We start from the raw sequence: 23,030 nt of genomic DNA, 5'->3' as shown, positions 1-23,030 counted from the left end.
GGGGTGGAGCTCCTAAAGGAATTGAAGCCTCCTAAAAGTTTTTAGTCACTTTTAGTCATAGTGTTTGGCTCTTTAGTCACTTTTTAGGAGCTAAAATTTTAGAAGGTGGGAACCAAACACCCCCTCAATATTTATAACACTAAATATGTATGCTATGAAAATATATTTCATAATGAATCTAATGAAACTTGTTAGACATCAAAAGCATTGGTATATTTTTATATAAACTTTATCAAACATAAGATGGTTTGACTTAACATAAAACTTTACACTTTGCGGGACGGAGGCGGTTTTTTCTTTTTTTTTTCTTGCAAGGAAATTCCTCTGATTTTTCATGGCTCCAGGGGGCTTTCCTTCCAAATCACCGCGTACAGTACATTTCTTTCTGTCCGGATGAAAAATTGTCATTTTCTGGAACATGTCAAATACAGACATTCTTTGGCTGAAAAACATGCCCAATCACTCAATTACGTGTCACAGACATGGGCTTGGATAGTACTCCTGTCCTGATCAAAGAGCGTGGAATATTACCTCTCCGGTCTCAAATATGAGTTCATGCAAGTTTGTTGCAAGTCAAATATTTTTTAGTTTCCCTGTGATCCAGAATAGCTAAAACCGATAACATAATGTAGATGTAGCTAGGTTTATCATAAAAAGATATATATCTTTTAATATAAATATATTAGTCTTTGTTAGTAAAAGGTGCATTTTGGATCGGATAGAGTAGATAAGATATGATCTGGTGGACGTCCTGCTGCTCTCTTCCTGAGGAGCATCACTAGTATCGCTGTTATTGCTTCACTTTGATGCAGTTTCCCAGTTTCCTGCTCTTTCGTCTATCATAGTTTTGGCAGACCCGGCCGGCTTGTGCTGCTATTCGTTCGGTAATTGTCCTAGCGGCCCATGCATTGCGCGTGATCCATGGCAAGCTTGAAGCTTGCCCTTTCTCCCTCCGTCCTTGTGTCCACCTCTCGCGCCTGAAATTGCTCGCTGCCATTACCTCATGCCCTTCCTGACTGATGATCCAGCTCTATTGCAGTCCCCACCACCTACTATTTTGCCCCTGCATGCATCTTCTTGGATTAGCCATAATTCTTGGTTAATACATTGCTTGTTGATCTCTCTTGCTATATGTCTTTCATTCACAAAAGAAATAACTTGTTGCCACGATCGACCTGTGATTCAATTCGGCCAGTACAGTGCCAGAGATGTGTGCTACCAATGCTCCATGCAATCTACAGCAGGCAGCAGGCAACCAGGCATGGACACAAGGACAAATTTAAATTCTTCCCAAGACATTTGCAAAGAAGACAGACAAACGGAGAAGAAATGTACAACTTGCAACTCGTTTACTTCCATTTTCTGTTGGGAGTTGGGAGCCCTCCTAGCAGTGGTACTGTAGCGGCAAGCCTCCGGAAAGAAATTATGAGCCTGCATGCATGATGCGTGTGAGCGTGTCCCCTTCCTTTATTCACAGGATCAGGATGGATTCCTCTGCTATTGGTTTACTCGTCCTAGTACTTTATGCGCGTATGTTTTTGTATTTCGTACTAGTACGTGTACTCCCTCAGTTCCAAATCTCTTCTACTAGACATAGTAAGCAAAGTATGATTCTGTTCTTGAGTCCCAGAAAACAGCCACTAGTATGGTAGCAGACAAAAAGAAAGTCCACTCTGATCGATTTGTCTCGTATAGTACTATATCTATCATAGGTAGGCTCGGTTATTACTACGTTTTGGTGGTTCTGCTTTGACATGAAAATAAGGAGTCACTGTTCTGTTCCTCCGACCGACAGAAAGATCAAATTACATGTGCATGCGGCGTCGGTGAAAAATAAAAGCCTAGCACACATCAGTCCTACTAGGACCTGATCTGCTGATGAGAATAGGAAGACAGACATCGCTTGGCTTCAATAAAAGAAAAGGTCAAAGGGAGAAAGCACAGCTGTGGGATGGCATGCATCGACAGACAGACAGACGGTCAAAAGAAAAGAGCACCATGCGCATTTCGATGCAGGGAGGTCCCTTTTACACAATCGCAGGATACTAGCTGAGGCGAGGGAGGAGAAAAGAATATTGGTGTTGTTCCTTGGCATGCTCAGGGCCGGTCCTGAGTTTCGAGGGGCCCGGGGCATGTTACCCACCAGCATCAGGGGCACACATGACACAAGTGATGTTGTTGTTAGCAAGGATACCTGTGCAGGTGCAGCTAGCGTTGCTGTTGTTAGATGCTGCAGATCGATCAGAGACTGAAAAACAATCGCCGGCCAGAACTGGAATCGTTCCCCCAAATCATACGGGGATGCAAAGCGGCGTGGGTTACGCGGCCAACCCACTGGGCCATGCCACGCCGCATGCCCGCACAGTCCCGCGTCCCAGCCCATGCTGCCGGTGCTCGCGCCTGACATGAACAGGACATAATCACCATCGTTGCCGTCTTCTGCATCGCTGAGATTTGGGATCATGCATGGTTGCGACCTCATCTTCGACTGCCAACTCTACCTCCGTTGCAGGCACAACACTGCACATCAGGAGGCAATCAGCAGAGGAGAGGAGGAAGCAATCACATGTTTAGTTTCTTGATGCCGGTGTTGACCATTCCAGTGAAACTATGGATTGAAGATTGATCGATTCCTGCAAGAATTAATGTTTCACAAGAAGGCAGTAACAATGCAATTTATTCCATGTTTGCCATCATTAGGTCTACGTACTTTCGTAATCTGCATTTAGTTTTGTAATGCAAGTAGTTGATCTAATCTTCTGGTAAAAGTAGATACAATCAAAAACAGAAAGCGTACTTGAGAACAGAATTTAGTTTTGTAACTCGATGCCATCGATCAAAACCACAAATTAGAGTAACAATCATGAAGATGAAGCACCTAATTCAAGTGGAGATAGGGCAACCGGAGGCTCTCAGCGCCTTCAGAACCACAGGCAGAGGCCTGGTTCGCATGCACACGCGTGCGGCTCCAGCAGGATGCCGCATGAGCCCGCAAAAAGCAGGCGGCGTCTCGCGGGCAGCTGCATTACTTGCGGCTTATGCGGACGGGTAGCGGGTATCCTTTCCAAACCCGAGCGCCCCCACGGCGACGGGCCTCCGCCGCCGCCCTCGGTCCCTCGAGCTGACGCGCCCCCTCGGAGGCGCCCTGACTCCGCTCGGTCGGCGCCCCTGACTCCGCTCGATCTGAGCGCCCACGCCACCCCCTCGCGCAGCTCAGCCGGTGGGGCTTCAGGGTGGCCGCACACGCCGGGGGACCCCCATGGCAGCAGCGTCGAGGCGCTGTCCGTCTACAGGAAGCCAGCCGCTGGCCTCCGGCCATCAGCAACGACCATCGATGTTCATCACCACTTGAATAGCGGCCGCGTGTGCAATCGCGTGGGAGACGGAGACCCCCAGTCTCTGAAATGGCACGGCATCGGCATGAATGAGACAACAGAAAAATGCTTTCCTCCCTTCGAAAGAAAATGCTTTCATATCTAGGGATACTATTGTCATTTCATCCTCCGGAGACTGAAAACTAATGGTAATGGCACAGAAGGGAAGGAAAATTAAAATTAATGGCAATGAAGGGAACCTCTAAATTTGAATGGCATGTAAGGAACTGTTATAGGTTTCGATGGCATATAAGAAATTTACTTACAAGAACAGCACACACTAATACTACGGTTGATGCTGCTCCCAGTAGTACGGAGAAACTCTAGCTGATGACGTATCGTCCTACTAGTATCGTAGAAGCAAGACATGCGCTTGTTACGGTGTACTGATCCGCCTCTTTACGAAGGAAGGTCCACAGTCAGATATTCGGATCCAATATAAGATGTGACCTGAAAAAGATCTGCAAATAAGATTGTATGCATGCTTTATTAAAAACTATATCATTTCTGCTAAGCCAAATGACCTAGCACACCGCACTTACACCCATCAAGATTAGACTCTTTTTTTCCACGTTATCCTGAAAGGATCGTGTGATGCCTGAACACCTGAAAATTCTTCGTAGCGGAATTAAATACGTCGGAACTTTCGACACTGTGTCAGAACTTATGTCTAGAGACTATTGTAGGTGAACTTTATAGAAGGAACTTCACGAGCTAATAGATCGGTACAAAACAAGCTTTAGGTCAACTAGAAATGAAGAAAACAATAAGTACACGAGACCAAGAATTTGTTTACCGAAGTTCACTACCACTAAGGAAGCTACGTCTCTGTTGAGAAGCTCACAAAGAGCTGGGTTCTCATTAACCCTTTGCCTCTCCTAATCAACCACAAAGGAGGATTGAGTTACTTACTATGAATCCACGAAGGATGGGGTGATACAAACTTTCCTGAGCTCACCATACAAAGAGGGCGCTCAAACGCAAGCTTCAAGAGTAACAAAAGCGAATTGAAGACTGAAGATGCTTCAAGTGCTCTTGAGATGAACTTGGTTGACCTCACACTCAAAGCTATAGTCACACACCTCAAATCCTTCTTTTACCCAAGCCCTAGCTCAAAACTCTCAAAGATTTAGCTCAAGGAGGGGATGGGGAGAAGTATCGAATGCTCTTGGAGGTGTTTGTTTCGGGTCAGGTCAGCAGTAAACGAAGAGGGGGCTAAGGGGGTATAAATACTCGAGCCCTAAAAACTAGCCGTTGTTGTGCTGTTAATGTATTTGTTGGAACTTCCGACACAGGGTCGGAACTTTCGACACAATTAAATAAAATCCACTAAGCACCCCCCTGTCGGAAGTTTCTGAAAACATCCGACAGGTGTTCCGACACTGTGAGAAATAAAATGTGCAAGTGTGCGATTAAGGTGTCTCTCATGGGTAGTTAGCATCTCAAGTAAGCACTTTGACATCTTCAAGCCAACTAGCCGTGTCCCTTTTATAGTACGGTGTTCCCATACTCAAATTTAAAAGTAAAAAGTAATAAATCAATTTTCCTTTATGCTTGAACACCTTTCCACAAGTACTCAGGGGTCCTTTCTTACACATTTGCACTTCTATAGATTTGAACTTGTCAATTTCTTGATAAAATCGTTAGCAACACCAAAACTCACTTAGAGGGCTAAATACACTTTCGTACCCCTCGAAGCCAAGACCCAAACATACGATTGATATTATTAGGTTTATAGATGCCGAAATCAACCTAGCAATGTGGCATTTAAACAAGAGATGTTGAATAGTCTCATTATCATTACAGTAGCAACATCTCAAACTTTCATGCCAATTTCTTTTAGCTAAGTTATGTTACGTTAGAATAACTCCTGTCTGATCTGGCAGCCAGCTTGTAGCAGCGACCAATATAACGGACACAGAAACACTAAAACACAATCAATCGAGTGCTTGCCGATAGACGTGTGGAATGGATGCCTCTCCATGTATCGTCGCTACCTTACGTACCGGCAGGCAGGAGTAATGCGGTGCAGGGTTGGCATGTCATGTCCTACACTGTTTCAATTCCTTTCCGTCACTCTGATAATTAAAGATATATAAACACACTAATAAGTCCGTCCACAGTAGATAATTGCGCTACCTACATACCTATTTAGCTTGTGTGCGTGTGTATCCATCGAACTTGATATCCTACTTGCACATCATGCTGCATAGTCCATTGCATTCCTAGTAGACGAGCAAGCGTGAGCCATATATATTGCTCCAGGCATGTTTTATCCATGTCCACAGATTGCCACACCTCTCTTACCGAATTATGTTTGAGGTAGCGAGGCTGACAATTTATTCACCGTACTAGGAGTATGCTTTAGTGAGATTTGTTTGATAAAAATATGCGCAAAAATATGTATCTATGTGCCATTATTATGACATGTGAGACAGGAAGTAAAAAAAACTTGTGCAGTTACAGATAGAGAACCAGACATCGTTGTGTTCAACTTTGCGTCATGCAAACATGCCATACTCACGCTAAATAAGCAGGGTTTCTTTGGTCACTGGTTTTTCTGGCCATCAAACTACAACATTCGGACAAGCATTTAAATATACGACATGACATTCATTCGGATAAGCATTTCTAAGTTAATTATCACATATATATATTTAAAGATCGAGGTAGTGCGAGTAAAATTCGTGTTCGAAGCCATAGGAAAAGCGGACCGGGAAATGTATTGCAAACATGAGCGGTATACCGAGCATCAGGCGGATGAACAAAGTCGTCGATCTAGTCGGTAGCATGTACAGTACGTACGTCTTCATCACCGGCTCTAGGCTAGCTTATCCACAGGAACAAATTCTTACAGCTGAGATTCGCATGTTCTAGTCTCGTAGAATCGACGCAGCAAACGATCGATATGATACCACAGCTTAGCTGGATCCACCACTTGCATTATATTGTAAAAAAAATAATGTGCGGTTACTTCTCTACTTTGAATCGATCAACATACTTGTATGTATATGTGTGGTCGCCAGTTTATTAGTTTACCGATGGATGTGCATGTCCCAACAACCACTTTTCTTCTGTCTGGTCTGGAGCACAGGAAACAGAGATAAAAATGGCACTGGAGCATGTGCATGAGTGCATCTCGCTAGCTATCTGGGAGAAGAAGTGCAGCAAGCCGGAGTAGGGGGCGGCTCGCTGCTCAAGGATTATTCCAGTTTATTTGTTCTGTGAATGAACATCTGTTGCTTGCATTTTGGTGGTCCACGAACAAAACAAATATAATCTTCCTTCTACTCTGCGTTGGTGTACGATAGAGAAAACATACCGATTCCGTTGCTCGCGTGTATTTTCATGCGTGTGGCTGCCAGTATGGGTGTGCAAAGTCCTGCAGAAGAGAAGGGGACCCAAACACAAAAAAAAACATGGGCGGCTTGTCTGCAAAAAGTAGTAGTTGTTGACTCAACAACACCGCACGAAATGGCCCATGCAGAATGATGGGTGCGTACAGCAGCCCAGAGAAGAAGCCCAACACGGGCCGTATTGTTTGGGCCTAGACAGTAGTTTGCATGTTCAAACGATGATCATAATAAAATAATTACCTCATGGGTTGGTATCCTACCCCGTCTGGGTCCAAGCCCTAGCGTGGACTCGAGTCGACGACACCCTTGCCCTCAGGTTCCCTTCCCACTGGGTTTCCGTGCTGGTGCCCTTCTACCGGCTAGCGCACTCTCTCCGGCGCCTGGAGCTCCAACACATGGCCGGCGACGAGACGACGACTCTGCCCCGCCTCCACTCCCTCTACCTGTCCAACGTCGACGTCTCGGAGGCTGCGCTCCACCGCATGCTCGATGGCTGCACCGCGTTTCGGGATCTCACCCTCTTGAGGATCCATGGCTTCCGCCGCCTTGTCCTCCCGTTCCAGGACCCTCGCCACCGTGCCGCGCATCAGGCCCCAAGTCCCGATGGACGAGCTCTCCTTCAGCTCGAATCCATCGTCTTGTTGTATATGGATCTCTGGCGCGTACGAGCCATCACCCAAGCCGCTAAGCTTCGAGAGGTCACCCTTAAGGTGCCCCTGCTTCACACAGAGACTACTGCTTCCATTCAAAGGGTACGCTAAATGAGTTTGTGCTCTCATTCTAGCTCATGTATCCATCCATCCAGTTTCATTAATTTAGTTTCATGCAGAAATTGGCGCTGCCCATCGTAACGGTGCTCGTTCTCCATATGAAATTCGGAGATGGTGAAGAACTGATGAAGGCTGCACGCATGTTAACCCTATTCCCGTGTTTGAATTTTCTGCAGATTTGGGTAAGCCTTATCATCAAATTACTAAACAGCCAAACTTTGAATATTGATCGAGGAAAACTTTATTATTTCACCATGCATGTCTCACCACTTACGTTAGTTAGCTGTGAATGAATAATATATAATTGCAGTGCCTCTACATTGTTTGCGAGCCTATGTACCACAATTGAAGCACAACCAAACGAACCAAAAATTTGATCCTAAGATAGAGCTGCGCTGATGACTATCTACCTGATCCTTATTACATCCCTTTTTGATGCAAACGTGTGAGTCGATGTTTTGACATGTGAGTGCCACTGACAAGAGCTGCAGTGCTGATTCATCAACAATAACACTTGGGGTCCACCGGTCCCACTGACAAGAGGAAGAAGAGGAAGAGGAGGAATAAGTGTTTTGTTTGTCCCCTCGCTCGTCACAACCACATTATATTTCTATCTTGTCTGCCTTTGTCTTTGCATATGCGTTCAGGCCGTTTGACAGATGAGACAGCAAAGCCTCTTGTTGCGTCTCATCTATCAAGTCAAAACCAACACACAAATTAATCATATTACGAGTTAGAACACAGCAGGGTGACTGACTGACCACAAAACGAGACCTACAACCGTTTGCCAAAGTTTTGGCATATTTCCCGTGTCCTATTCATTACTTTTCTCATCGGAACACGTCATGTCCTATTCACTTGTCCACACTAGTATTCTAGCACTACACCTTCTCTCTGCACCTCAAACCCGCTTGGTTGCATTGCAAACAGCAGCTAGCCGTAGTGAAACCGCAAAACATTTCGCTCACCTCAACTTATTCAACGTCTCAAAGATATAGGGATGTATAAAAATGGTATACAAGACGTGCATGTCAGATAACCATACAGTCACATAAAAATGATTGAGCTATGTGTGAACAGAGTTGTTGAAGAGATTTCATTATCTTTTGGTTCAGTTCACCTAGAGCAAGAAAACAGTGCACACCACAAGTCAGCCCACGTACCTGCTTGGTTAATTTGTACCCGACACATGCTACGATCCTACTGCAAATTTAATTTGCAAGGGAAAAAAAAAGAGGGGGGGCGGGTTAACCTAATAATAAACAGATGTGAACTGGTCAAAGATTTCCCCTGGCTACCGTTTTTCTCTCGTTTCGTCAGCTCTCTTGAGCTACATCTCTGTCGTCCATGCTTGACCTCGATCTCTCTCGGAAATTAGACAACGTTTGGGCACAAAAACATCTCAAAATGAAAGCTATTTTGAAAGTGCAAGATGTATTACTAATAAGACATCACTTAGCTCCTAACAAAAGTATAATACAGTATTATTCAACTTTTGGAGAAGAATCTTCCACTAAAAAATTGCCTTACATACCACAGTCGACCAGGAAATCAATTTCGAGAATTAATAATTATAAATGAGTAGAAGGCTAGGTAGCACCAACCAGTAAGCTATCGTGCATGGACCGCCTGATCGCAGCTCATGCTCAGCGACCGCACACGTCTTTGAATCCATCCTCCCCTTCTCCAGTGTTCTCGCATCTCCTGCTCATATAAAGAGCAGAGCACACACCACTTTGCTCAAGCTCTTCTCTGTCCACTCGCCCGCAACAACTCTACTACAGTCTGCTCCATTGTTCTCTTCTTCATCATCTATTTAGGCTGAAGGCAAGGCCTTTGGTACCAATATAATGGAGGAGGTGGAGGTGCCTTGCTACTTCTTGTGCCCCATCTCGCTGCAGATGATGCGCGACCCCGTGACGCTCCCCAGCGGCATCACCTACGACCGCGACGGCATCGAGCGGTGGCTCCTCACCGCCGGCACCTGCCCGCTCACCAAGCAGCCCGTGCCGGCCGACTGCGAGCCCACGCCCAACCACACGCTGCGCCGCCTCATCCAGTCCTGGAGCGCGCTCCACGCCGCCGACGGCGTCGAGCGCGTCCCCACGCCCAAGCCCCCCACCGACCGCGCCCGTGTTTCCGCCCTGGTCTCGCGGATCGGCGCCACCGCCACCAGCAGGTCAACGGCGACGCAAGAGATCCTCGCCGCGCTGCGCGAGCTCAGGGACGTGGCGGCCGAGAGCGAGCGGAGCAGGAAGCTCGTCGCTGCTGTTCCCGGCGCGGTTGACGTTTTGGCCGCTGTGTTCGTCGCGTCGGCGGCGACAAAGTCACAAAGTGTTGCCGTCTGCGACGATGCGCTCGAGATCATCTCCTCGCTCCAGCTCTCGGAGCAGTGCCTGGCCCGTGTCATCTTCGAGGCGAACGAGGCGCTCGTCGACGCGCTCGTCTCCGTTCTGCAACGATCCAACACGGCGTCCAGGGCGCGCGCGGCGCTGCTTCTGCAGAACGTGACGGCCGCCATGTCGCCGAGCAGGCTCGTGTCCCTGTCGGAGCAGGTGTTCCGGGAAGTGGTGCAGCTGATCCGCGACAAAGTATCCAAGGCCGCGACCAAGGCGGCGCTGCACGTGCTCGTGGGCGCGACGTTGTGGGGCCGCAACCGCGTCAAGGCGGTGGACGCCGGCGCGGTGGTGGTGCTCGTGGACATGCTCCTGGACGCGCCGGAGCGGCGCGCGTGCGAGCTGGCGCTGGGCGCGCTGGACCGGCTGTGCGGGTGCGCGGAGGGGCGCGCCGAGCTGGTGGCGCACGGCGCCGGCGTGGCGGCCGTGGGCGGGAAGGCCGTTAGGGTGTCGGACGTGGCCACCGATAAGGCGGTGCGGGTGCTGCGGTCGGTGGCGAGGCACGCGGCCAAGGCGGCGGTGGTGCAGGAGATGGCGCAGACCGGCGTCGTGGGCACGCTTTGCGCGGTGGCGCTGTCGGAGCACTACGGGGAGAGGACGAGGGAGCGAGCGCAGGAGATTCTCCGGCGGCATGCCATGTCGTGGAGGACCTCGCCGTGCCTGCACCACCACCTCCGGGCCATGTACCCTTGCTAACACCGCCACGCCGCCATTGCAGAGTAAACCGCCCTTGTAGCTGTGAATAGAGGTGTACAAAGACAGATAATTAAAAGTGAGATAGATCAAGTCGAAGAATTCGTTCAATCGAGTTTTTTTTTTCTGGCTATTATATATTTATATTGGCTTCGCTACTGTTTTACTCGGGCTTGTCATCAGCTTGATCAGTTGCCATGGCATACGTACAGAAGAAAAAAAATTCAAATACTAACGTGCAGATGAGTATCCCATCCCATGGTATAGTTGCTGGGTAGGCAAGCAATGCTCTTGTGGCAGGACATTCAAGCTGTTGACGAGATATTATATGATTGGTGCAACGATACCAAAATATTGAGTGCACCATGCAATCATATGAAAAACAAGTACAGTAATCCATCCGTTCCAAATCATATGTTATTTTGCCTTTTCTAAGTGCATAGTTTTTGCTATGCAGCTAAATATAGTGTATGTCTAGATGCATAATAACATTTATGAACCTAGAAAAGCTAAAACGACTTATAATTTGAAACGGAAGGAGGAGGCTGAATGGCTGATACATACAGAGTAGGAAGGCAAGTTGGTGCAGTCGACAGTCAAGCACTGCTCGTCTCCATGCATGCTGGTCGTTTTCATGATCTTCCTCCTCATCTCATTTGTGATCTGCTGCCGGACCCGGCCACCATGCTTGTTTGCTGGGCGACGTCGTCCTTGCCTGCAAGCCATGGGATGAAGAATGCATCCAGCCACTCTTAATTTTGGAACCGTGACGGCCTGGCATCAGAAAACGAGACTGCTCTGTTGAATCTGCTTCAACTCGCTGCGGGGACCGTACCATTATACTTTGATTGACGAATGAGCGCAGCTGGATGGAGCTGTCAGTCGGTCCCGTAAGCAGAAATCTCTGACCAACGCAGCCACGCCATGTCAAGGACATTGACCGTTTCATTACCATCAAGGGATGGAAGCATCCGGATGAGGTGTGATGATCCAGCAACACCGAAACCTTGGTGCTTTAATTTCCTGTGCTCGCCCATCCGGATGAGGTCTTTGAATAACTCGTAAGCATGCCAGTGTTTAGTGAGGACATTGTGCCAACTCCGATTTTATTTAGTTCGGGCAATACACTTTGCGAACAATACGTTAACCCTGCCCGACATATCAGGTCAAAAATTACAGGAGACCAATCTCTAAGGCGGATTGTGGAGCAAGAAGACGATGGCGAAGAAAAACTGACCAAAGCACTGATTTAGGACTTGAGGACCAGCTCTCCATCCCTCAAGGTCTTGGTGAATCAGGGAGACTTGTCAAGCCATGTGCCATACGCGAACTGCTGTTAGAGCCAATCAAACAGGACTGGCACGCATGGTAGCAATGGCAATGAGAAGTTGAGAGGAAGGTGCACCAGGCAGAGGAGATCAGGGGTGCTTTACCAGTACCCATAGCTCACTTCGCAATATGGCTTATAGTTCAACTATTTGTCATGTGGATATTGACAAGGATAGCACGCTTGTTGCAGGAGCTTGAACATGATTGCCTTTGTGAAGATCCTAAAGAAATTCGACAAGGTTTCTGCTCATTTCTCTTTCTTTGTCCTGATGCTGTATCCTGAAATTTATCACATATAAGCACTTCTAAGAGAACAAGGTATGTTTTCATATTTCAGGTTACATATGCAGGTTTTCATGGTTGATTTCTTCATGGCTGATCAGCTCTGCAGCCAGGTAAAAATTTAACAAAACGCTAAACATTTTTCAAGTTCACCTATGCAAACTTAAATATACCCTACAAGCCATAATACTCAGAAGTATGTGTTTTGAACATAAACTGAAGATGACGCATAAAAGTGGGTGTGCTACCATAAAATAAAAGTTAGTTGAGTTAATACTCAATAGGCTACAACATACTCGAGTATAATTGATTGTATCAGTACAAAATTACTAAGCATGTAATGACTTCTGACAAGCAGGTACCGGTGCTCATGAGCCTGGAGTATTTGGCATGTTACTACATAATAGTAACCAGAAAATAGTAATTAATTAGAAACCAGAAAATAGTTCATGAGCCAGGAGTATTTAGCATGTTACTACATAATAGTAACCAGAAAATAGTAATTAATTAGAAACCAGAAAATATATCAATGAAGAGATGGACTGTGCTCGTACTAACCTCCCATCGAAGGTTTTGAAGCCTCGCCGTCCATATAGCATTTGTCTGCTTTCACGCAAGAATATGCATCTCTGTGTTTTCAACATCATCGAAAATGTTGGCTGACAATAAAGAAAAAAGTATCACTATATTTTCCACGCTTGGAGCACCCTAGGTGCAGTTTACAACATTGGCAGCATCGTAAAATGCCACACCTTCAATCATGATACGCTGAAAGTTTACAACTGTGTCCTGTATCCTTAATATATTGATACGCAGCTCTCCTGCTGTGTTCGAGAAAAACAACTGTGTCCTGTACACCAGAGAAAGGATAAAAAAGCCTTTTGCACCAGGACTATATCGTTTTTTTTCTCAGTGATGATACGACATAGTCAGTTCTCTAGGAGTCTAGGATGCAAAACATTGGCACCATGCTTTGCTTGCACTCATGGATATCTTTGTTCAGTTAGTTGATTTCTTATGATTGAGTCCACTATGCTTCACTGCGACTATGGCAAGTAAACTCCCTGTAGTGTTTCAGAAGAAAAGCACTATCAACAATCTTCCACATCTTATGTTACTCCAACTTGTAACGCATCAAAAATATTCTCTGATAATTCTTGTGCACCAATCCAACTACGACCAACATTCTTTCTTGCTCGCTGGGTATCAAACACACTGCGGTTCCAGGCTTTCTCATCCCACATGTCAACCGAAGCATGAATGCTTGACAATATAATGTACGGTGAAGGATCCTCTGGTCTAATTTCTAGAATCTTCCTAGCTGCTATTCTTCCTAACTCCACATTACCATGAACCTTACATGAAGCTAACAAAGCTTCCCACACTATTTGGTCTGGTTCACAAGGCATGGCATCAATGAAGTCCATTGCATCAGAGAATCTTCCAGCACGAGCAAATAGATCAACCATGCAGGTATAATGCACCATCTTGGGCTCCATGTTGTATTTTTCCTTCATTTGTTTGAAGTACACACAACCCTGTGATACATGGCCCATCCGGCTGCAAGATGACAGCAGGCCAGCAAAAGTGAAATCGTCAGGGCAGACCCCCGCTTCTTGCATCATATCAAATAGCTGAATGGCTGCAACCTCATTGCCATGCTGTGAAAAACTTGTGAGTAGTGAATTCCACGAGATGATGCCTCTATTGCTCATTGAGTTAAATATCTTCCATGCAATCTGAACACTTCCACAACTGGCATACAGGGTGACAAGTGCATTCTCCACAGAAGTATCATCATCGATACCTAGCTTCAGAGCCCTTGAATGGATTTGCAACCCAGCAGCAAGATTTGAGGTGGTAGAACAGGCTCGTAGCACACCAGTGATGCAAAATACTGGAGATCCTAACCCTCTCCGAAGCATCTCCCTAAAGAACACGAGTACCTCTTGAGCAAGACCGTTTTGAGCATAGCAGGTTAACAATGCTGTCCATGATATGATGTCCTTTTTTCCCATTAGATTAAATACCGTTTCAGCAGCAGTGATATCACCACATCTGCTATAAACAGTGATGGTAGCATTCAGCAGTACAGTATCCAACATGAAGAAAGTTTTTAAAGCATAACAATGTACCTCCCTAGCCATTCTCAGGTGTCCAATGGATGAACAGACCTGCAGCAAACTAGTCATAGCAGACTGGTCGATTGTCATATTTTCCACTATCATCTCCCTGAAAACCCCAACGGCCTCCACATTGTATCCATTCCGTGCATACGCTCCAAGCAGGGAAGTCCTTGAAAATGAATCATGCCTTATACGAGAAGCCAACCTAGCTATCTCATCAACTCCGCCACATCTGCCATACATTGTCATCAGGGCGCTCCCTAAAGCAGTGTCTACTTCGGTCCCCATCTTCAGCAAGCAGCCATGAACTTGCATTCCAACAGGTAGCAACTCAGGCACATCAAACACCTTGAGGATGCAAGAAAACGTCGCATTGGTAGGCCAAACCTTCAGTACCAGCATTTTCTTGAACAGCACAAGCGCAGTATCATGGTAACCATACGAACCTTGGTTGACCAGACAGGCAATCATGCTCGTCCAGCTCACTACACTTCGCTGCGGCGCCAACGTGAATGCCCGCCATGACAAGTCCACCCAGCCGCACTTGGCGTACATGTCCACCAATGCCGCCGCAACGCTCTCGTCCTCGTCGACGCCAAACTTGACCGCACAGGCGTGCACCTGCGCGCCCGCGGAAATGTCTCTTGCGTGGGCGCACCCGGCGGCCAGGCCCCCGAGCACGAACGAGTCCGGGCGCTCCCAGTTTCCCCGCCCCGCACCGCGGAGCATGTCGGAGAACAGAGCAAACGCCTCCGCGAGGGCTCCGAGGCGGGCGGAGCCGGAGATGAGGACGGACCAGGACACGACGTTGCGGCGCGGCATTTCGTCGAACAGCTTGCGGGCGTCCACGGGGACGGGGTGGCGGAGGTAGGCAAGGAGGATGTTGTTGCAGAGGAAGGTGGAGGCAATGCATCCGAGCTTGATGGCCGCGCCATGAACGGATTGCGCGCGGCGGCCACCGCCGCCGCCGCTGCGGAGGAGGGCGGCGAGGTGGTCGTGCATTTGTGCCTGGCATCAGCCGCCCACGCGGCTGAGCGCTGCCTGTTTTGTCTCGTCAGCTGCTCGCGGCGGCCCACCTAAAAACCTGTACCCTCTGACAGCTCCCAAGTCCCAGCCCCGGGCGCCATGCCGCCATTGCCCATTGGAGCCAGCGCTAGGAGATGAACAGGCGATTGTGGCGTGAGCTGCTGTTCTGTTCAGGAGGGGAGGAAAACGAAGGGGGAATACGTGCAGATGGGCCTTCTATCAACGCGTTGGGCTGAGATAAGGCCTATACAGGAGCCCATGGTGAGTTTTCTCAAAAAAAAAAAAAAAGAGCCCCTGATGAGAAAAGGGCCAAACAGGAGCCATCTCGTTCACCCACCACCTGCAAAACGGAGAGGGAGGGAGCTCTCTCTGATGCTGGCTGTCCCTCCAAGCAGGTATGTGGTAGTAAAGCTTCGAGCTTGTTTGGTATCCTTGTACTGTATTGTCTAGCTTGTTGGTTAGTTAGCTAGCTGCTTTGGGGCTTGAGCTTTCAAGCCTTTTCACGCAAAACTGAGCGTAGGGTTCTGGCGGAGCTTAGCGAGATCAAGAGGAGGAGGAAGGAAGCTCGGTGGCAGTAGGGTTCCAACTATGGTGACGAGATGGAGGGTAAATATGGAAGTTAGCAACTTAAAATGGTAGTGAAAACCTAATAAAGTAGGAGCTGATGCAAGGGTGTTTGTCGGGGTTACCTGGCTCGGACGATTTTTATAGTTGCAGTGGAAGATCATCCATTAATGACTTATATATCCAGTAAGTCATCTCCTCACTAGTTTTCACCGCTAAATCATTCTGATTTTTCTAGGTACATAACTTTTGCTATGCACCTAGATATATTATATTTAACTACATAATAAAACTACTCCCTCCGTCCCAAATTATTATTCGTTTTGAATTTTTTAAATACATAGCTTTTGATATGCACTTAGATATGTAGTTTGGGACGGATGGAGTATATATTTAGAAAAACCAAAATGATCTATAATTTGCAGCAAATAGAGGATATCATTAAGAAAAACTCGATCGAGCCGATTCTTCTCCTCTATCGATCCCACTTTAATTCTGCCCGTCTTTGTACACCTCAATTAGCAGCTAGAACTACACCAACAGATCGACAGGTTGAAAAAAAGAAAAGAAAAGCTCAACTCCTCTGCGACGGATGCACTCAGGCTTAGCATTTCCTTGCTCAGAGTCGTCCAATGGCGTGGGGTGTTAGCAAGGGTACATGGCCTGGAGGTGGTGATGCAGGCAAGGCGAGGTCCTCCAGGCCCTGGCATGCCGCCGGAGCGTCTCCCGTGCCCGCTCCCTCGTCCTCTCGGCGCAGTACTCCGACAGCGCCACCGCGCAGAGCGTTCCCACGACGCCGGTGTGCGCCATCTCCTGCACCACCGCCGGCGTGGCCGCGTGCCTCGCCACCGACCGCAGCACCCGCACCGCCTTGTCGGTGGCCACGTCCGACACCCTAAAGGCCTTCCAGCCGACGGTCGCCACGCCGGCGCCGTGCGCCAACAGCGCGGCGCGACCCTCCGCGCACCCGCACAGCCTGTCCAGCGCGCCCAGCGCCAGCTCGCACGCGCGCCGCTGCGGCGCGTCCAGGAGTATGTCCACGAGCACCGGCACCGCGCCGGCGTCCACCGCCTTGACGCGGTTGCGGCCCCACGACGTCGTGCCCACGAGCACGTGCAGCGCCGCCTTGGTCGCAGCCTTGGATACCTCGTCGCGGATCAGCTGCACCACCTCCCCGAACACCTGCTCCGGCAGGGACACGAGCCTGCTCGGCGACATGGCGGCCGTCACGTTCTGGAGAATCAGCGCCGCGTGCGCCCTGGACGCCGTGTTGGATCGCTGCAGAACGGAGACGAGCGCATCGACGAGCGCCTCGTTCGTCTCGAAGATGACACGGGCCAGGCACTGTTCCGAGAGCTGGAGCGAGGAGATGATCTCGAGCGCCTCGTCACAGACGGCAACGCTTTCCGCCTTTGTCGCCGCCGACGCGACGAACACGGTCGCCAAAACGTCCACCGCGGCGGGGACGGCGGCGACGAGCTTCCGGTTCCTCTCGCTCTCGGCCACCACGTCCCTGAGCTCGCGCAGCGCGGCGAGGAGCTCTTGCGGCGCCGTTGTCCTGCTGGTGGCGGCGATCCGCGAGACCAGCTCGGCGACACGGGCGCGGTCGATGGGGGGCTTGGGCGTCGGGACGCGCTCGACGCCCGCGGCGGCGTGGAGCGCGCTCCACGACTGGATGAGGCGGCGCAGCGTGTGGTTGGGCGTGGGCTCGCAGTCGGCCGGCACGGGCTGCTTGGTGAGCGGGCAGGTGCCGGCGGTGAGCAGCCACCGCTCGATGCCGTCGCGATCGTAGGTGATGCCGCTGGGGAGAGTCACGGGGTCGCGCATCATCTGCAGGGAGATGGGGCACAAGAAGTAGCAAGGCACCTCCACCTTCGGCTGCGTCTCCTCCTCCATGGTTAACTAGCTAGAGGTGGTGCTGAAGCCCGAACAGATGGAGAAGATGAGAACAGATGTCGGATGGGTAGTGTCGAGCTGTTGCAGGCGAGTGGACAAAGAAGAGCTCGATCGGGAAAAATGGCGTTCTCTTTATACATATATGGGCTGAGCAGGAGACGAGAGAGAGAGAGGATGGATTCAAAGACGTGTGCAAGTCCACACGGCGATGATGAGGGTGAGCTGACCGAATATTAATTGGAAGACACCGATGCGATCTGCGATCAGACAGTCCATGCACGATAGCTTACTGGTTGGTGCTAGCTAGCTAGCCTTCTACGAAAGAGACGGCTCTCCATTATAATTATTAATTCTCGAAATTGATTTCCTGGTCAAGTGGGGTAGGACATTTTTTTTAGCGGAAGATTCTACTCCGAAAAATTAAATAATTAAATAGTTTGGACCTTTTCTAGGTCTAGGATATTTTATTATACTTTTTTCTTAGGAGCTTAGTGATGTCTAATATAGTAATAGATATCGCAGTTTCAATATAGAGCAATAGAGTAGTACTAGCTTCCATGTTGTGCCAAACTTTGTTTTTAGATGTTTTTTTTTACCAAACTTTGTCTAATTTACGAGAGAGATAGAGGTCAAGCAAGAACGACAGTGATGAAGCTCAAAAGAGTTGACGAAATGAGAGAAAACACAGTTGTTGTGAGGTGGAAATGGCCAGCCATGCGAGGTCTCCAACGCCTAGGAGGCCGGTGCGTTGTTCTAGTTTAAGTCCTTGGACTTGCATTTCTCGATGCTTTTCGTTTTGGCCGGCTCCTCTTGATTTTGCATTTCTCAATGCTTCTGGCTTTGGCCGGCTCCTCTTGATGGTACGTTGAGGACGGAAATCAGTTTCTTTTGGGTGGTGAATTACTAGGCAGGAATGGGTTATTTGCATGGGTAAGCTCTATTGACTAACAAGGTAGGCATCTTTGACCAGTTCGCATGTGTTTATTAGGTTAAACCTCTTTCTTTTTTAGTTTTTTCCCTTGGAATTAATTTGAATTAGCAGTAGGATCTAAGCATGCATGTGTGGGGTAAAAACTAACCAAGCAAGCAGTACGTGGTCTGCCTTGTGATGTGCACTGTTTTCTTGCTCTAGGTGAACTGAACCAAAAGATAATGAAATCTCTTCAACAACTCTGTTCACATCATATACCTCAATCATTTTCATGTGACTGTATGTATGATTTTCTGACATGCATGTCTTAAAAATAATACTAGATTTTTTTAACAATGCTACTGTATTTGAGAAGTTGAGGTGTGGGTGTCGGTGTTTTATACCCGGCAACCTACCGAGGGGTATCCTGAGGTAGTAGATTAGTTGGTGGGGGGTCGTCGAATCTGGAACTCGAAGGTAAAAAGCGAGGATACATGACACGGATTTATACAAGTTCGGACCGCTAGATTGCGTAATACCCTACGTCCTGTGTGGGGTGTTGTATATTGCGTCCTGCGCTTGAGTGTTGTTTGGTGTTGAGGATTTGGTCCTTTATTGTGGTTCTATGAGGTCTTGGCCTACCGATCTAGGGACCCCTACCCTCCTTTATATACTCCAGGGGGCGGGATTACTAGTCGGTTACAGTTACAAGGAGGAGTCCTAGTAGGATTATATGGTATGAGTCCTAATAGGATTATAGGGGAATACTAGTTGGAGTCCGTCTTCTTCCTTCCTTGCAGGTACTGGGGATGTATCCCCGACAAGCCCCCGAGCGCTTCATAGTCGAGTGTAGCAGCCTTCGAGTACTTTTCAGATCCTCGCGGAGTAGTTTTGGTGCTCTTCGAGTACTTTGTCTGGCTGAATCTTCAAAGTTCCTCAAAGCTGCTATGAGGCTATGGTGTGCTCAAGCCTTGATAGTCTTGATTTTGTAATCTTCATCTTTGGAATATGATATGGAGGACGGCGAAAGTTGCACTCCATATGGAGTAGCCCCCGAACCTTAGGTTAAATCAAAGAATCAGACTGAGGGTCAATAAAATCTTTGAATCTTCTTCTTTCATATTGAAAAAATCAACTGTTGGGTGTAGTTTATCAACCCCCGAGCCTTGAAACGATTAAATAATCAATCCGAGGGTCTTTAGTCTTCACGCAAGTCATCTTTCAAGTAGTCATTTGGCGTCTAGCCCCCGAGCTTATGCGCCATGTGAGCCGTAGGAGCCACGTTGAATAGTTATTTGGCGCTTAGCCCCCGAACTTGAAACATAGAAAGACATTAGAGATATTCCGAGTGGTAATTGGTGCTTGGCCCTCGAGCCTAGGAGCTAACGGAGCCATTGAAGATACGCTGAGCGTCCTGGAGAGTTGTCGCCAAAACTTAACTTAAAAAAAATATGCATACATTATATAGCATATTTGTAGAATATTGGAACTACTGAAATTTATTTAGTGTAATGTAAATGCTGTGTGTCATGCTCTTATTTCGGCTATATTATTCCCGAGTAGTTAGCCTATTATGTTTAGGCTCTCAGTCTATGTTTAGCCATTGCCACTGCATGTGAGATTTGTCTCATGTACGCGTACTGGCACTGCTGCTACAAAGATCTTTGTCTCGCGTCCTAGCGTTTAGGCATGACAGAAGATCTGAGACTACCAAAATTAAGACGTGTTCCGCTCGAGTAAATTAGTGACCACTAAAAGAAGACAGTAAAAGTAAAAATAAGTAGTCGACATTATGATAAAAACATGCGCGATTGCATGTAAAGTAGTCTTTTCTGACTTTTGGTGAGAAGAGCGCGTGTTGCCGCGTATAAGATTTGTCACTCCTTAGGGTATAGCCGCTTCAAGCCTCCAGCACTCTGTGCACCAAACCCGTGGCCGTAGCCTTCGAAATTCGATGTACCAAGCCTGTTGGTGGAGCTTCTGGAACTCAGTGCACAAAAACTCGTGGCAATAGCCTCCGTAATTCGGTGTACCAAGCCCATAGCTATTGGTCAACATGCTCCAAGAGTAATCGGCAAAGTGTAGCTCTGAAGGATAATTCCCGTCGAGAGGCGTACACGTAGTCGGTGCATTCACCAACCATGCTGAAAACAAACCAGAAAAAAATAATTATTAAAAAAGTGAATTAGCATGATTTATGGACGATTGTCGATGAAACCGCGACGGTTGTTGGTGAAGCCATTCTGACTAGTTGTCGACGGTGTGAGACCTATTCTCGACTAGTTTTTAGTCGAGACGAGCAGTCGAAGTAGTCGTTAGCGAGCCGGCGTAGACGTCTTGCTCTTGCAGAAGTAGTCAATCACATCGTCGAAGATTTGTTGGTGTTGCCACGCAAGCTGAAGTCCTTCTGGTAGCTTTTTTTGGCATGCGCATAGCTGAATACACCATTGATTTCTAGTGCCAGAGGGAATAGTGGCAATTGTTTCTTTATTTTGATGCTTGGCATGTTTTTCTGTCACCGATCAACAAAGTTGGTCTCCGCTTCGGACTCGACTAAGGAAATCGATTCCCTGTAGGATTCCATCTTGATGCCGTCCAATTCTATTCCATCTCAATCTTGCAGGTGAATTGCTCCACTCCGCACTCCATTTCGAATTCCAATTTGGCGAGAACATTGGCGATTTCGCCTTGAACTCCGACGTAGTTGCACACCGAGTCGTCGATTGGATGGGGGAACAACGTTCTTGTCTTGTAGAGTAGATTGATCTTGATGAGGTCCTTCAAGCTCGTCCGATGATCTCGACGATCACCCCTACCTGATACGTCAGATGTTGGTGTTTTATACCCGGCAACCTACCGAGGGTATCTCGAGGTAATAGATTGGTTAGTGGGGGATCGTCGAACCTGGAACTAGAAGGTAAAAGTGAGGTCACAAGACACTGGTTTATACAGGTTCGGGTAGCTGGATTGCGTAATATCCTACATCCTGAGTGTTGTATACTATACTCCGTACTTGAGTGTTGTTTGGTGTTGAGGATTTGGTCCTCTGTTGTGGTTCTATAAGATCTTGGCCTACCGATCTAAGGACTCCTGCCCTCCTTTATATACTTCAGGGGGCGGGATTACTGATAAGTTATAAAGAGGAGTCATAATAGGATTATATGGTATAAGTTCGAGTAGAAGTCCATTTTCTTGCTCGGTTGCGGGTATGGGGTGTTTTACGGTTTCACCGCTGCTGTTTACCCGTCTGCGCATGCAACCGAGCCGGTTTGAGGTGAAGACGGAAGAGATCGAGAAGGCGCAGTGCTAGAATAGTAGTAGTAGTGTGGACAAGTGAATAGGACATGACGTGTTCCGAAGAGAAAAGTAGTGACTAGGACAGGAGAAATACCAAATCTTGCTTTGGTAAACGGTTGTAGGTCTTGTTTCGTGGTCACCCTGCTGTGTTCTAACTGGATCGCATGGATATATTAATTAGTAAACGCGATGGCTTAGGTTGATTTGTCTGTTAGTTTTGACTTGATAGATTAGACTATGCAAGAGGCTTGCTGTCTCATCTGTCAAACGGCTTGAACACACAGGCAAAGACAAAGGCTGACGATGGTAAGCTACAATGTGGGGTGACGAGCGAAACACTAGTGTTGTAGTATATCGGTAGACTCAAAGATGCTTGAACGATGTGGAGGTAAGTGATGGGTATCCGATGACCAAATTTGTTTTGTTTCGTTTGATTATTCATTGCATCGCTCCTTCTGAAATAATCTCTGACCAACGCCGTAGAACGATACCATGCCATGTCAAAACGTCGATTGATTATTGCTTGGTTGCGCTTCGATATGCTAGCACCTTCCTATTCAATTCATTCGTTGCCCTATTGTGTTTAAATTTTTCGCGTGTTCCAACCAAATGCTCGCTCATGCAATTAATTATTTGGTCAATGAGAAGTCAAAATGGCTGTAAAAGAACACCAAATGTTACAAGTATATAAATGCAGTAGCCTAGTAGGGTTAATCGACAAATGCTCGTTTTGTAACGGAGACTCTGCCGGTTAGTTGTCTAAGAACTGGTGGGTCCAAAATTATAAGTCGTTTTAGCTTTTTTTAGATTTATAAATATTATTATGCATATAGACATATGGTATATTTAAGTGCATAACAAAATCTATGAATATAAAAAAGTCAAAACGACCTATAATTCGGAACAGAGGGAGTAGATCGAGCCTTCGAGTGAAGTCATCAACACGCTTAAGGCTTCATGAATGGACAATGATGTGCGCTATATATGTTGACATCAGACTAATTTGCATGA

General features: G+C 47.5%; 3 protein-coding genes across 4 annotated transcripts; 1 reads left to right on the top strand and 2 right to left on the bottom strand.

The window, feature by feature from the left end:
• The first annotated feature begins 9,014 nt into the window (after window positions 1-9,014).
• LOC101773335 (E3 ubiquitin-protein ligase PUB23) lies at window positions 9,015-10,742 on the top strand. Its single transcript, XM_004959938.3, has one exon. The coding sequence runs from the start codon at window positions 9,351-9,353 to the stop codon at window positions 10,590-10,592; it is 1,242 nt and encodes a 413-aa protein (XP_004959995.1). The 5' UTR covers window positions 9,015-9,350; the 3' UTR covers window positions 10,593-10,742.
• A 923-nt stretch (window positions 10,743-11,665) lies between these two features.
• On the bottom strand, window positions 11,666-15,531 carry LOC101772643 (pentatricopeptide repeat-containing protein At4g13650). Of its 2 annotated transcripts, XM_004959937.3 has the most exons (3): window positions 12,953-15,531; window positions 12,759-12,859; window positions 11,666-12,197 (listed from the first exon to the last, which is right to left on the bottom strand). In XM_004959937.3, the coding sequence occupies exon 1, from the start codon at window positions 15,326-15,328 to the stop codon at window positions 13,310-13,312; it is 2,019 nt and encodes a 672-aa protein (XP_004959994.1). In that variant the 5' UTR covers window positions 15,329-15,531; the 3' UTR covers window positions 11,666-12,197; window positions 12,759-12,859; window positions 12,953-13,309. The 2 variants fall into 2 exon arrangements, with proteins under 2 accessions (XP_004959994.1, XP_004959993.1); XM_004959936.3 differs by having other exon boundaries at window positions 12,759-15,531.
• An 825-nt stretch (window positions 15,532-16,356) lies between these two features.
• Window positions 16,357-17,974, bottom strand: LOC101772242 (E3 ubiquitin-protein ligase PUB23). The gene has a single exon (XM_004959935.3). It carries the CDS (start codon window positions 17,810-17,812, stop codon window positions 16,562-16,564), a length of 1,251 nt encoding a protein of 416 aa, XP_004959992.1. The 5' UTR covers window positions 17,813-17,974; the 3' UTR covers window positions 16,357-16,561.
• Between the last annotated feature and the right edge of the window lie 5,056 nt (window positions 17,975-23,030).

This window comes from Setaria italica, chromosome III (genome assembly GCF_000263155.2).
Source record: "Setaria italica strain Yugu1 chromosome III, Setaria_italica_v2.0, whole genome shotgun sequence".
NCBI classification, from domain to species: Eukaryota; Viridiplantae; Streptophyta; class Magnoliopsida; order Poales; family Poaceae; genus Setaria; species Setaria italica.
This window is presented reverse-complemented; position numbering and strand designations above follow the sequence as displayed.

Bases quoted from the DNA above. Each gene is read 5' to 3' on its own strand.
- LOC101773335 (XM_004959938.3), top strand. From the start codon at position 9,351: ATGGAGGAGGTGGAGGTGCCTTGCTACTTCTTGTGCCCCATCTCGCTG.
- LOC101772643 (XM_004959936.3), bottom strand. From the start codon at position 15,328: ATGCACGACCACCTCGCCGCCCTCCTCCGCAGCGGCGGCGGCGGTGGC.
- LOC101772242 (XM_004959935.3), bottom strand. From the start codon at position 17,812: ATGGAGGAGGAGACGCAGCCGAAGGTGGAGGTGCCTTGCTACTTCTTG.